Here is a 15,134-nt window from a genome sequence, read left to right on the forward strand (position 1 = left end):
TACTGATACAATTTATGCATGATATTTCTGATGGTCATCTAATCAGGCTGCTACCAGCAACCAATATTTTGCCATCTTTTTTATGTATGTACATTTTTGGTGTATATAATAAACTATTCTGAATATTGTTATTATTATTATTATTATTATTATTATAGTGCTTTGGAACAAAGCACTATATTGTAATCCGAACGTGGTTAACTTCTTCTTCTTATTATTATTAGGCTTTTTTCCGCAATAATGCGTCCCGAACCGCTGCACGCACAGACTCCAGTGAGACGTCATTTCGAAACCAGCGTCCACGAGAGGTGTGCTAAGTATTTTTCGTGTCGATCGGATTTGTAGTTTTGGCGCAATTTGCGTTTGAAATTTTTTTTTCCCGTCATTGAAATGCATTGTCTCAATGTATTTCAATGGGGAAATTTTCCAATAGGGTTATATGGGCCTGATTTCTGAGGCAATTTCAAATGTAACTGCCACCTGGGCTGATTAGCTCATTGATATGCGCAATCAGACCCAGTTACTATGCCAACGCCTACGAACTCTACATGACCCCACCAAACACAGGTTTTGCCAGATAATATCAGCTCTTAAAGTGAAAGGAACAGCACAGCACAATTCCAAAGCACTATCTGTAGTTCCTTCAGGAAATACCCATCTATTTCTCTCTGTTATTAGCCTTTCCCCTGTCCTACTGTCAGTCTATTTCTCTCTGTTATCAGCCATTCCCTGTCCTGCTGTCAGTCTATTTCTCTCTGTTATCAGCCATTCCCCTGTCCTGCTGTCAGTCTATTCTCTCTGTTATCAGCCATTCCCCGTCCTGCTGTCAGTCTATTCTCTCTGTTATCAGCCATTCCCCTGTCCTGCTGTCAGTCTATTCTCTCTGTTATCAGCCATTCCCCTGTCCTGCTGTCAGTCTATTTCTCTGTTATCAGCCATTCCCCGGTCCTGCTCTCAGTCTATTTCTCTCTGTTATCAGCCATTCCCCTGTCCTGCTGTCAGTCTATTTCTCTCTGTTATCAGCCATTCGCCGTCCTGCTATCAGTCTATTTCTCTCTGTTATCAGCCATTCCCCCGTCCTGCTGTTAGTCTATTTCTCTCTGTTATCAGCCATTCCCCGGTCCTGCTCTGTCTATTCTCTCTGTTATCAGCCATTCCCCGGTCCTGCTCTCAGTCTATTTTCTCTGTTATCAGCCATTCCCCTGTTCTGCTGTCAGTCTATTCTCTCTGTTATCAGCCATTCCCCCGTCCTGCTGTCAGTCTATTTCTCTCTGTTATCAGCCATTCCCCTGTCCTGCTGTCAGTCTATTCTCTCTGTTATCAGCCATTCCCCTGTCCTGCTGTCAGTCTATTCTCTCTGTTATCAGCCATTACCCGTCCTGCTGTCAGTCTATTTCTCTCTGTTATCAGCCATTCCCCTGTCCTGCTGTCAGTCTATTTCTCTCTGTTATCAGCCATTCCCCCGTCCTGCTGTTAGTCTATTTCTCTCTGTTATCAGCCATTCCCCGGTCCTGCTCTGTCTATTCTCTCTGTTATCAGCCATTCCCCTGTCCTGCTGTCAGTCTATTATCTCTGTTATCAGCCATTCCCCTGTCCTGCTGTCAGTCTATTCTCTCTGTTATCAGCCATTACCCGTCCTGCTGTTAGTCTATTTCTCTCTGTTATCAGCCATTCCCCTGTCCTGCTGTCAGTCTATTTCTCTCTGTTATCAGCCATTCCCCGGTCCTGCTCTCAGTCTATTCTCTCTGTTATCAGCCATTCCCCTGTTCTGCTGTCAGTCTATTCTCTCTGTTATCAGCTGTTGTGAATTCCGCTCTTGGGCTCCTTCTGGTGGTTGTAAGTAGGACTTTTGTGAATTCTGCTCTTGGGCTCCCTCCTGTGGTTTTGCGTGGTATAGCTGCTTCTTGGATTTAGCATTAGCAGCTGCTTCCACTGATAGTCTTTCTGGCACGGCTATTTTAGTCTGGCCTTAGGCCTCAATCAATGCCAGTTGTCAATTGTTCCTGCTTGGAGCCACTGCTCTTTTGGATTTCCCTGACACTCTGTCCAGTTCAGCAAAGATAAGTCCTTGCTTGTCCTTTTGCAGTCCATTTGTTGTGGACTTTATTGTTCAGCACATTCTATGTTTTGCTCATTTGTCCAGCTTATCAGTATGGATCTATTTAGCTAAGCTGAAGCTCTGGGCTGCAGATTTTGCCCTCCACACCTTTAGTCAGGTGTGGAGATTTTTGCATATCTCTGCAGTGGACTTTTTCTAGTTTTTATTACTGACCGCACAGTGTTCTTTCCTTACTATGTATATAGCTAGAAGTGGCCTCCTTTGCTAAATCTTGTTTCATACTACGTATGTCATTTCCTTCTCCTCTCACAGTCAATATTTGTGGGGGGCTATCCTATCCTTTGGGGATTTTCTCTGAGGCAAGATAGCTTTCCTGTTTCTACCTTTAGGGGTAGCTAGTTCTCCGGCTGTGATGAGGTGTCCAGGGAGTGACAGGAACATCCCACGGCTACTTCTAGTGTTGTGTTAAGATCAGGAACTGCGGTCTGTATAGTTACCACCTGCTCAGAGCTAGTCGCATGTCGCTCCTAAATTACCAGTCCATAACAACTGGTCACTACAATGGCAGTTTGCAATATTCACTCAGCAACATCCACTACAGCTTGTTTCAGGAAAATATCCAGGGAGTAAAAATCGTCACTACATCTGCAGATAAATTCCCAAAGAGTTATACTCTCCTCTCAAGTGACCTTATTATGGATATTATGCTTTTCTACAACTAGGTGGCTCTTTATATTGAATCTGCGAACTATCCTTGGAAATCTGCCCTCTAGGAGGCAAATAGCGCTTTGTCCCTCCCGAGTCATTCCGTATGGCTAAGCAGCACTGTACATCCACACATGGGACAAATTTTGATGCTATTTTTACCCATTTCTCAGTATGAAAATGTAAATCTTGGGGCTAACACACAATCTTGGTGGCAAAAATGTGATTATTTTTTCTTCACTGCCAAATGGCATAAAAGTCTGAGACACACCTGTGGTGTCAATATAATTATTGCACCTCTAGATGAATTTATTAAGAGATTTACTTTGCAAAATGGGGTTACTTATGGGGAGGTTCTGCTGTTCTAGCACTTCATGGGCTCTGCCAATGTAACATGGCACCCTCAAACAAGTAAAGCAAAATCTGCACAATAATATTGCACTCTTTCCTTTCTGAGCTTTTCACGGTGCCTGAAAAGTAGTTCTCATTTACATGTAGGGATTTGGCGCACTCAGGAGAAGTTGCTCACCAATCTGTGTTGTTCATTTTTTCTTATTAGCCCTTATAAAAATTAAAAATCTGTAGCTAAAACAACATTTTACTGGTAAAAATGCAACTGTTTGTTTTTCACCACCCAATGGAATAAAATTCTGACACAGATGTGGTGTCAAAATGATCACAGAACCCCTTGTTGAATTAACTTATGGAGGTGTTCTGCTGTTCTGGAACCTCAGAGGCTCTGTCAATCTGACATGGCACCCTCAAAACATTCCAAAAAAATCTTTACTTCAATATGGTGCTCCTTTCATTCTGAGCTTTACATTGTGCGTCAAAAGTAGTTTTTGACAACATGTGGGATATTGGCGTACGCAAGAGAAATTGCATAACAAATTTTAACATTCATTCTAACAACATTCTTCTATTACTCCTTACAAAAAAATTTAAAACGTGAGGATATAGCAATATTTTAGTGAAAAAATGTCAATTTTTCATTTACTAAGCCAAATGTTATAGCAATCTGTGAATCACCTGAAGGTTAAAAACGCTCACTACACCCCTAGATGAATTCCTCAACTGTAGCTTTCAAAATGAGGACACTTGTGGGGGTTTCTGCTCTGCTCACATTTCAGGGGCTCATGAAATGTGACATGGCATCAGTTATCTTTTCCAGCCAAAATGGAGCTCCAATATTCAAATAGCACTCCTTTCCTTCCGAGCCATGCCGTGTGCCCAAACAGAAGTTTTCCCCCACGTATGTGGCACCATCATACTCAGGGTAAATTGCCCAACAAATTGTATGTTCCAATTACTCCTGTTTCTCTTGCGAAAAATAAAACTTTGAGGCTAAAACAACATTTTTGTGAGTAAAGTTTAAAGGTGCAGTCAATATGATGACTGCACCTATTTATGAAATAATTGGATAGCGTATTTTGTACCATGAGGTCATATATGAGGTTTCTGCTGTTCTGACATCTCAGGGGCTCTGTCAATGTAACATGGCAACCTTAAACAATTCTGGCAAAATCTGAACTCCAAAATGGTGATTCTTCCCTTTGGAGCTTTGCACTGTGCCTCAAAAGTAGTTTTGACCACATTTGAGGTATTGCACTGAGGAGAAATTGCTCAAACATTTTTCCAGTGATCCTTGTGAAAAAGAAAAAAATTAGACTAAAGCAAAAGTTGTGTGGGAATTTTTTTTTGTTGTTTTCCTAGATCAACTTTAGATGTGTGTTGCGCACCTTGCACATACCTTGCAAATACATTGCTTGAGAGATTTACAGTGCCTTGTGAAAGTATTCTGCCCCCTGGAACTTTTCAACCTTCTCCCACATATCATGCTTCAAACATAAAGATACCAAATGTAAATATTTGGTGAAGAATCAACAACAAGTGAAGTTGAATGAAATTTATTGGTTATTTTAAATTTTTGTGGGAATTCATAAACTGAAAAGTGGGGTGTGCAATATTATTCGGCTCCTTTACTTTCAGTGCAGCAAATTCACTCCAGAAGTTCATTGTGGATCTCTGAATGATCCAATGTTGTACTAAATGCCTAATGATCATAAATATAATCCACCTGTGTGTAATCAAGTCTCCATATAAATGCACCTGCTCTGTGATAGTCTCAGGGTTTTGTTTGAAGCACAGAGAGCATCATGAAGACCAAGGAACACAACAGGCAGGTCCGTGATACTGTTGTGAAGAAGGTTAAAGCTGGATTTGGATATAAAATGATTTCCAAAACTTTAAACCTCCCAAGGAGCACTGTGCAAGCGATCATATTGAAATGGAAGGAGTATCATACCACTGCAAATCTACCAAGACCCGGCCATCCCTCTAAACTTTCATATCAAACAAGGAGAAGACTGATCAGATATGCAGCCAAGAGGCCCATGATCACTCTGGATGAACTGCAGAGATCTACAGCTGAGGTGGGACAGTCTGTCCATAGGACAACAATCTGTAGTACACTGCACAAATCTGGCCTTTAAGGAAGAGTGGCAAGAAAAAAAGCCATTTCTCAAAGATATCCATAAAAAGTGTTGTTTAAAGTTTGCAACAAGCCACCTGGGAGACACACCAAACATGTGGAAGAAGGTGCTCTGGTCAGATGAAACCAAAATCGAACTTTTTGGCAACAATGCCAAATGATATGTTTGGCGTAAAGGCAACACAGCTCATCACCCTGAACACACCATCCCCACTGTCAAACAGTGGTGGCAGCATCATGGTTTGGGCCTGCTTTTCTTCAGCAGGGACAGGGAAGATGGTTAAAATTGATGGGAAGATGGATGGAGCCAAATACAGGACCATTCTTGAAGAAAACCTGTTGGAATCTGTAAAAGACCCGAGACTGGGATGGAGATTTGTCTTCCAAAAAGACAATGATCCCAAACATAAAGCAAAATCTATTATGGAATGGTTCACAAATAAACGTATCCAGATGTTCGAATGGCCAAGTCAAAGTCCAGACCTCAATCCAATCGAGAATCTGTGGAAAGAGCTGAAAACTGCTGTTTTCAAATGATCTCCATCAAACCTCACTGAGCTCGAGCTGTTTGCCAAGGAATAATGGGCAAGAATTACAGTCTCTCGATGTACAAAACTGATAGAGAGATAACCCAAGCGACTTGCAGCTGTAATCGCAGCAAAAGATAGTGCAACAAAGTATTAAGTTAAAGGGGCCAAATAATATTGCACGCCCCACTTTTCAGTTTTCGAATTTCCTCAAAAATTTCTCCAAACACAACATGACACCCGCACACAATTTCTTCTAATTCTGGGTTCTAAAACCTCACTCCTTCCTTTCTGGGCTTCGCCGTGCACCCAAACAGTAGTTATCCCCCACATATGGGGTATCAGCATACTCAGGATAAATTGCACAACAATCTGAATGGTTCAATTTCTCCTGTTACCCTTATGCAAATGCAAAATTTTGGGCTAAAAATATTTTTGTGGGAAAACGTAGATTTTATTATTTTCATGGTTAAACATTATAAACCTCTGTAAAGCACCCAAGCTCTGCTGTGCATCCAAACAGTAGATTTTGTCCTTTACCCTTGAGAAAATGCCAAATTTTGAACAAAAAAAATCACATTTTCCCAAAATGTTTTTATTTTCACAGCTCAATGTCAAACTGTGAAGCATGTGGGCATTAAATGTGCTCACCACACATCTAGACAAGTTCCCTTGGTGGAACTAGTTTCCAAAATCATATCACTTGTGGGTTTTTTCACTGTTTATTCCAGCAAACTTTTTATTCAAAAAGACAAATGGCGCTTCCTTCTCTTCCGAGCCATGCCCTGTGCCCAAATTGTAGTTTTCCCCCACATATAGGGTATCGGTATGCTCAGTAGAAATTACATAACAAAGGGGTCTATCCTTGATTTTTACTCTTGTAAAAATTAAAAATGGGTTTAAGGTAAAAAAAAAATAAAAAAATGAAATGTTCATTTTTTCCTTCCATATTCCAAAAATTCCTGTGAAGCAGCTGAAGGGTTAAATCAACTTTTTAAATGTGGTTTTGAGCACCTTGAGGGGTTTAGTTTTTAGAATGGTGTCACTTTTGGATATTTTCTGTCATATAGACCCCTCAAAGTAACTTAAAATGTAATGTGGTGCATGAAAAAAATGTTGTATTTTTAAATATGCTGAAAAAATGAGAAATCACTGGTGAACTTTTAACCGTTATAACTTCCCAGCAAAAAAAAAGGTTTCAAAAATTGTGCTGATGTAAAGTATGCATGTGGGAAATGTTATTTATTAATTATTTTGTGTGAAATAACTCTCTGATTTAAAGGCATACAAATTGAAAATGTGAAAATATTTCAAAATTTTTCAGAATTGTAAAATTAGGCCTAGTCATGAAGATGCAAACAGGCTGGGGAGGTAAAGTGGTTAAAACATTTAGTCATGTTATTTTATTAAAATATTTAACACAAAATTTCTGATAAGTCTACTTTACATCTGCATCATTTTTGAAATGCCATTTTATTTGTTAGGCTCTTATTATGGTTAAAAGTTTAGCAATTTTTTATATTTTCAAGAAACTTTTAAAACCTGTTTCTTTAGAGACTTACTCAGATTTAAATGGACTTTGAGGGACCCAAATATTGGAAACTCCCCAAAAGTGATACCATCTTAAAAACTGTACTCCTAAAATTCTTCAGAACTACTGTAATTCAATGTTATAACCCTTCAAATGATACACAGGAATTAATGCAAAGAGGAATGAAAAAAATATATAAAAATTGTAATGTTTTAGCGCCAATTTTTTTCGGATTTGCAAGGAAAAACATGAGAAAATTGATACCACAATTTGTTACTCAGTTTCTTTTGAGCACCCTGATACCCCACATATGGCCAGAAACCTCTAATTGGAAAAAGGGCTTGGAAGGCAAGGAGCACATTTGAGTTTTGAAACACAAATTTGGCTGAAACAGATTGTGGGCACAGTGTTGCATTTGCAAGCCCCCACAAGTGACCCAGTTTTGGAAACCACTCCGAGGATTTTACACAGAATTTAAAAAAAGGTTGTCATATTGAAAATTTCCATCTATTTTCATGAAAATGTTGCTTTAGCCCCATTTTTTTTTACTTTTGCAAGAGATAAAATTAAAAAGTTGACCCTTTAGTTTGTTTACTTTTAAGCACGATGATATCCCACACGTAGTCAAAAAGCTCTGTCAATTAGTGATGGGCGAGCACTAAAATGCTCGGGTGCTCATTGCTCGGGTCGAGCAAATTGGTATACTCGGGTACTCGGCCAGAACAACGAGCCCAATATAAGTCTATGGGAAACCTGAGTATTTTTCCCGCGATTCCCCCCGGGGGTCCTTTTAATCATTTGAAAATGATGGAAACACTGCTCAAAGGACACAGGGACCTCACGGAGATCGCCCCTGGAAGCATTCCTGACTACTAGTTCACAGCCTTAATCATTTTTTTCCGAGATTCATGCCATTTTTCCCGGTGCCACAAAAAACACATGAAAATGAAACCAAAACAGGTTTTGCTTGGAAATATGTCAAGGTACATCCTTTGCAGGTTAATGACTTGCCTGTAAGGCCAAATATTTAACCCCAGACCGAAAATTTCGTCTCCCACTTAGGCTTAGTTCAGATGCTGCATTTTTGAAGCGTTTTTCAATTTTAACATTGCTTGCAACCACTACAAATGCATTCACTAGGAAATGTCAATGTAACATTTAAAGGACCACTGTCACCCCCCTCCAGCCGTTATAAACTAAAAGAGCCACCTTGTGCAGCAGTAATGCTGCATTATAACAAGGTGGCTCTTTTAGTTTTAGGTTCAAGTATACCCCAAAAAAAGCAATTTGATACTTAGCCACCATTGCTGTCTCTAGCCAGGGAGGCGGCTCCTCACTCCCCAGCTCGAAACGCTCCTCTGCCGTCACTCACATCTTCTTGGTCTTTCTGCGCCGCCCCCTCAGCGCTGTTTACGTTTTCAAACCGGCGCCTGCGCTGTGTAGTACTGTTCTGTGCATGCCCAGGAATCCCAGCCCCGCACTGTGCATAATGCATAACACAGTGCGGGGCTGGGATTCCAAAGGTGGGTGGCCGCACTGCCGCGCAGGCGCAGTGTGCAAGCCTGGCTTGGACGGCAGAAGGCCAGAGCTTACTGCGCCTGCGCAGAACAGTACTACACAGCGCAGGCGCCGGTTTGAAAACGTAAACAGCGCTGAGGGGGCGGCGCAGAAAGACCAAGAAGATGTGAGTGACGGCAGAAGAGCGTTTCGAGCTGGGGAGTGAGGAGCCGCCTCCCTGGCTAGAGACAGCAATGGTGGCTAAGTATCAAATCGCTTTTTTTGGGGTATACTTGAACCTAAAACTAAAAGAGCCACCTTGTTAGAATGCAGCATTACTGCACAAGGTGGCTCTTTTAGTTTATAATGGCTGGAGGTAGTGACAGTGGCCCTTTAACACCCCTAGCTGGCCATGTGGTGTGTGACACATAAGCAGACCCATCTTGTTTCATTTACGAAGGAGGGACTCAAAGTCACAGAGCTTATTTTTACTGGTGCATCAGGTGGCATTTGTCTTCTTAAAGGGCCATTATGAAACAGTGGGTCTCCTACGCTGTTGTAGCCTATGGGCCCATGAAAATCCACTTCACAATTTGCATTTTGTACTCCGTACTCCTTTGTTTTACACATTGGCGGAAAGGCGAGCCCTGCTGCATAGTCAGTCATATGCACCCCATTGGCCTTGAAACACACATACTGGATGGGTCCAGGAAAATCCACTTCACAATATGCATTTTGTGCTCCATACTCCTTTGTTTTGTACATTGGCAGGAAGGCCAGCCCTGCTGCATCATCATAAGCACCCCATTAGGCCTTGGAGCCCACATACTGCATGGGACCATGAAAATGCACTTGTATTTTTTAATGGTATGATGGTTCCCTCTTTGCACAATTATTTTCAGTAGAATTTGGCAAATAGTATATCAATTTGCAAGTCTGTCTTCTTGACCCACCAGATATAAGCACTTAAAACCACAAGCCAATATACAGATGGAAAGTTAATTCTTCTTGGTTTGTAAAAACATAGTCGTCTGGGTAATTTAAATATAATCTGTTTTCTCTACATAAGGGTGGGAAAAAGGGGGATTTAATTTACTGTTTTTTTTTTCTTTTAATCACTGTGATAGGGTCCTGGCTGTAGGCAGCGTTCTTGCTGGTAGCCATCTTCATGAAAATGGTGCCGCAGGTGAAGCAGAATGACATCTTGGCTCATGTGTATGGGTCATCATTTTTTGTGTGCAGGGTGATTATAACAGGCTTAAAACAAAACATTTCCTTACCTGTTCTGTACCATGCTCATGGTCATCCAGTCTGAAGGATACACATTCTTTCCAATAAGATCTTTAAACAGTATAAATGTCTCCATCAAAAAGTCCTTGAAGAAATTGAAGAAAATATATAAACTATATTATTATTATATATAAATATTGCTATGGTTATCCAATTAATAAGACAAACAGTTAAATGTATGGGAAATTTATCTAAAATAGTTCTTAGGTTGTCTCAATGGTATGTGTTTTCTAGTACGACAAATAAGTAAATATTATGAGATGTTAAGAACAAAAAAGCATAACAGCATCACAAGGGGCACAAGAACTAGTACCCAAGCACCAGTGTGTTAGTGTGTTAAACTGAACACATTATAAAGCTAAATACATTGCCTTTTTTATACTTAGGTTGTAATTTATAAAAAGTCCAAGAGAGTGTTATAAACGAATATTTTCTGGCTGGAAAAACATAGATAAATAATATTTACATATATACAAAAACCAAGATGAATTATGGTATATTCATGGTTAGATTTTATTGGATACAATATTTTGATATTATCATCTAACCATAAATGTTGGTCATTCATGGAATAGTATAGGGCACATAGCAGATGTACAGACATTCTACAAGTACCTCGGCATCCCACAGGGATATGGTAACCATAATGAAAAGGCAAGGAAAGCAGCAGCATCCAAATACCATCAAAGGGTAAGACAGGTCCTGAAGAGCCAGCTCAATGGGAATAATAAAATCCACGCCATCAATATATATGCCCTGACAGTTATCAGATGCCCTGCTGGCATAGTGTTCTGGCCAAAGAAGAAATGGAAGCTGCAGATGTGAAGACACAAAACCAATCACCAAACCAAAGGATGCACCAGGAAGACCAGACTGGATCAAGATATATTATTTCATTATTTAATTATCAAGCAGCGATACAATCTATAAACAACTACCGTTTAAAAATATACGATAAAAATACAAAACAATCATACAAAAAAGTGTGCAGCACAGGACGGCATATAAAAAATGAATATACGGATACCCAACTGCACAGTAATAATAATTATTTATATACCCGTGCAAGGTAAGTATTACCCACAATCAGGGTATATTAGTTCCCTGAAAAATTAAGTTACACAATGTGGAAACAAAAATAAAAAAACTCCAAAATTTTATGTGCAATATATGCAAAAAAGTGCTGAAGTGCAAATAAATTCAAAAAAACACAATTGTTTTAACCATCAGGGTTATTTCCAGATCCTGCACAGTGCTGATAGAGACAAAGTGCTAAGTGCTGAACTATAACAGATTTCAGGGAAAAATAGTGGATATTAGTGGATATTACCTTAGGGCACCGCGCCGTCCTGAGTACACTCACACACCCGACGTGCTTTTCGGAACTAAATTCCTTCGTCAGGGAATTTACGAACAAATTTACGAAGGAATTTAGTTCCGAAACGTGCGTCGGGTGTGTGCGTGTACTCAGGACGGCGCGGTGCCCTAAGGTAATATCCACTAATATCCACTATTTTTCCCTGAAATCTGTTATAGTTCAGCACTTAGCACTTTGTCTCTATCAGCACTGTGCAGGGTCTGGAAATAACCCTGATGGTTAAAACAATTGTGTTTTTTGAATTTATTTGCACTTCAGCACTTTTTTGCATATATTGCACATCAAATTTTGGAGTTTTTTTATTTTTGTTTCCACATTGTGTCACTTAATTTTTCAGGGAACTAATATACCCTGATTGTGGGTAATACTTACCTTGCACGGGTATATAAATAATTATTATTACTGTGCAGTTGGGTATCCGTATATTCATTTTTTATATGCCGTCCTGTGCTGCACACTTTTTTGTATGATTGTTTTATATTTTTATTGTATATTTTTAAACGGTAGTTGTTTATATATTGTATCGCTGCTTGATAATTAAATAATAAAATAATATATCTTGATCCAGTCTGGTCTTCCTGGTGCATCCTTTGGTTTGGTGATTGGTTTTGGTTCTTGGTTTAAGTGGTCCCCACTTTCTTTTTCCTCAAAAGACACCCGGGTGAGCTAATATCACTATATTTATGATTGTGATACTGATTTATATATAGCCTTTATTTTATTTGGGTTGTTCTTTTGTAATTTTCTCTAGATGTGAAGACACGAAAACTCCTCACAATGCATGGAGGTCTCCATCCTAAGGCTAACACATAAAGATAGTATACCAACAGAAAGGAGAGTGGTCGAGGCTTGATAAGCTTCCAAGCCACCATCACGGATGAAACAAGGAGTATCCAGGAATACATCAGAAAAATGGCCCCAAAAGATGAGATGCTGAGAGAATGCCTAAGGTAGCAACAACAACAGTTCTGCAGTTCTGGAAGGAAGAACAGGAACATGAAGCGTCATGGCAAGACAAGCCGCTGCATGGGATGTACCATAGCCAGATAATGGAGGTGGCTGACATGGAGAAATCCTACCAATGGCTGGAGAAAGCTGGACTCCGAGACAGCACAGAGGCACTAATAATAGGGGCATAAGAGCAAGCACTAAGTAACATATCCATAGAAGCAGGAATTTACCACACAAGAGAAGACCCAAGGTGCAGACTATGTAAAGAAACCTCAGAAACAGTCCAACACATTGTGGCAGGATGCAAAATGCAAGCATTAACAGCGTATACCGAATGCCACAACCAAGTAGCGTGGATTGTATACAGGAACATCAGCACAGCATATGGGCTAAGTCCCCCTAAGACCAAGTGTTAGACCCCAGAGAAAGTGGTGGAGAATGAAAGGGCTAAAATCCTGTGGGACTTCAAGATCCAGACAGATAAGTAGGTGTTGGCTAACCAACCAGGCATTGTGATAAGTAGACAAGGATCAGAAGACAGCAATGATAATAGATGTGGCAGTGACAAGTGACAGCAACATCAGATAGAAGAAATATGAGAAGCTAGAGAAATACCAGGGCCTCAAAGGAGAACTGGAGAATATGTGGAAGGTGACGGCAATACACTGTGTGCAGAATTATTAGGCAAGTTGTATTTTAGAGGATTATTTTTATTATTGATCAACAACTATGTTCTCAATCAACCCAAAAGACTCAAATATCAAAGCTTAATATTTTTTGAAGTTGGAGTGGTTATTGTATTTTAGATTTGGCTATCTTAGGAGGATATCTGTTTGTGCAGGTAACTATTGCTGTGCAGATTTATTAGGCAACTTAATAAAAACCAAATATATTCCCATCTCACTTGTTTATTTTCACCAGGTAAACCAATATAACTGAACAAAATTTAGAAATAAACATTTCTGACATGCAAAAACAAAAGCCCCCAAAATTAGTGATCAATATAGCCACCTTTCTTTATGATGACACTCAACAGCCTTCCATCCATAGATTCTGTCAGCTGCTTGATCTGTTTGCGATCAACATTGCATGCAGCAGCCACAACAGCCCCCCAGACACTGTTCTGAGAGGTGTACTGTTTTCCCTCCCTGTAGATCTCACATTTTATCAGGGACCACAGGTTCTCTATGGGGTTCAGATCAGGTGAACAAGGGGGCCATATCATTATTTTTTCTTCTTTGAGACTTTTACTGGCCAGCCACGCTGTGGAGTAGTTGGAGGCATGTGATGGAGCATTGTCCCTCGTGAAAATCATGTTTTTCTTGAACTTCTTCCTGTACCACTGCTTGAAGAAGTTGTCTTCCAGAAACTGGCAGTAGGTCTGGGAGTTGAGCTTCACTACATCCTCAACCCGAAGAGGTCCCAGAAGTTCATCTTTGATGATACCAGCCCATACCAGTACCACACCTCCATCTTGCTGGCTTCTGAGCCGGAGTGGAGTTCTCTGCCCTTTATTGATTGAGCCTCTGACCCATCCATCTGGCCCACCAAGAGTCTCTCTCATTTCATCAGTCCATAAAACCTTTGAAAAGTCAGTCTTAAGATAAAACGTCAAGACTGGGCCAAGGAATATCTTATGTTTTTTGTTCAAAGGAGGTCGTTTTTCAGCCTTCCTTACCTTGGCCATGTCCCTGAGAATCACCCACCTTGTGCTTTTTGTTACTCCAGTAACATTGCAGCTCTGAAATATGGCAAAACTGGTGGCAAATGGCAACTTGGCAGCTTCACGCTTGATTTTCCTCAATTCTTGGGCAGTTATTTTGTGTCTTTTTTGCCCAACACGCTTCTTGAGACCTTGTTGGCTATTTAACGTGAAACTTTTGATTGTTTGGCGATCACGCTTCAAAAGTTTGGCAATTTCAAGACTGCTGCATCCCTCTGCAAGACATCTCATAATTTTGGACTTTTCAGAGCCCGTCAAATCTCTCTTCTGACCCATTTTGCTAAAGGAAGGGAAGTTGCCTAATAATTAAGCACACCTTATATAGGGTTTTGATGTCATCAGACAACACCCCTACTCATTACAGAGATGCACATCACCTGATTTACTTAATTGGTAGTTGGCTCTCAAGCCTGAACAGCTTGGAGTAGGACATGTATAAAAATCATCATGTGATCAAAATACAACTTGCCTAATAATTCTGCACACAGTGTAGTGATTCCAGTGGTGATAGGAGCACTTGGAACAGTGACCCCTAAGTTGGAAGAATGGCTGCAACAGATCCCAGGAGCAACATCTGAGCTCTCTGTCCAGAAAAGCGCAATGCTGGGAACAGCTAAGATCCGGCGCAGAACTTTTAAACTCCCAGGCCTCCCGTAGAGGACCCAAGAATGAGAAAGGACAGCAAAGACCACTCCGATTGGGGTTGGAAAGGATGTTTTTTTTTACTGTGTATAATATATATATATATATATATATATATATATATATATATATATATCTATATATATATATATATATATATATATATACACTAGATGGTGGCCCGATTCTAACGCATCGGGTATTCTAGAATATGCATGTCCACGTAGTATATTGGGGTTAATAGCGGCGGTAACGGAGTGTGTTACCCGCGGCATAATGCGGTCTGTTACCGCCGGCATTAACCCTGTGTGAGCTTTGACCGGAGGAGTGTATGCGGGCA

At 40.3% G+C, this 15,134-nt stretch overlaps 1 protein-coding gene across 1 annotated transcript in view; it reads right to left on the bottom strand.

Annotated features, from left to right (window-relative positions):
* Positions 1-15,134, bottom strand: part of DOCK2 (dedicator of cytokinesis 2) — a 1,347,187-nt gene that overhangs the window by 568,930 nt on the left and 763,123 nt on the right. Inside the window, exon 29 of the mRNA XM_077266018.1 lies at positions 10,091-10,185. Within this exon, the coding sequence (XP_077122133.1) occupies positions 10,091-10,185 (95 nt within the window). The remainder of the gene's footprint in view (positions 1-10,090; positions 10,186-15,134) is intronic.

The sequence above is a fragment of the Ranitomeya variabilis genome, chromosome 5, assembly GCF_051348905.1.
Source record: "Ranitomeya variabilis isolate aRanVar5 chromosome 5, aRanVar5.hap1, whole genome shotgun sequence".
Taxonomy (NCBI): Eukaryota; Metazoa; Chordata; class Amphibia; order Anura; family Dendrobatidae; genus Ranitomeya; species Ranitomeya variabilis.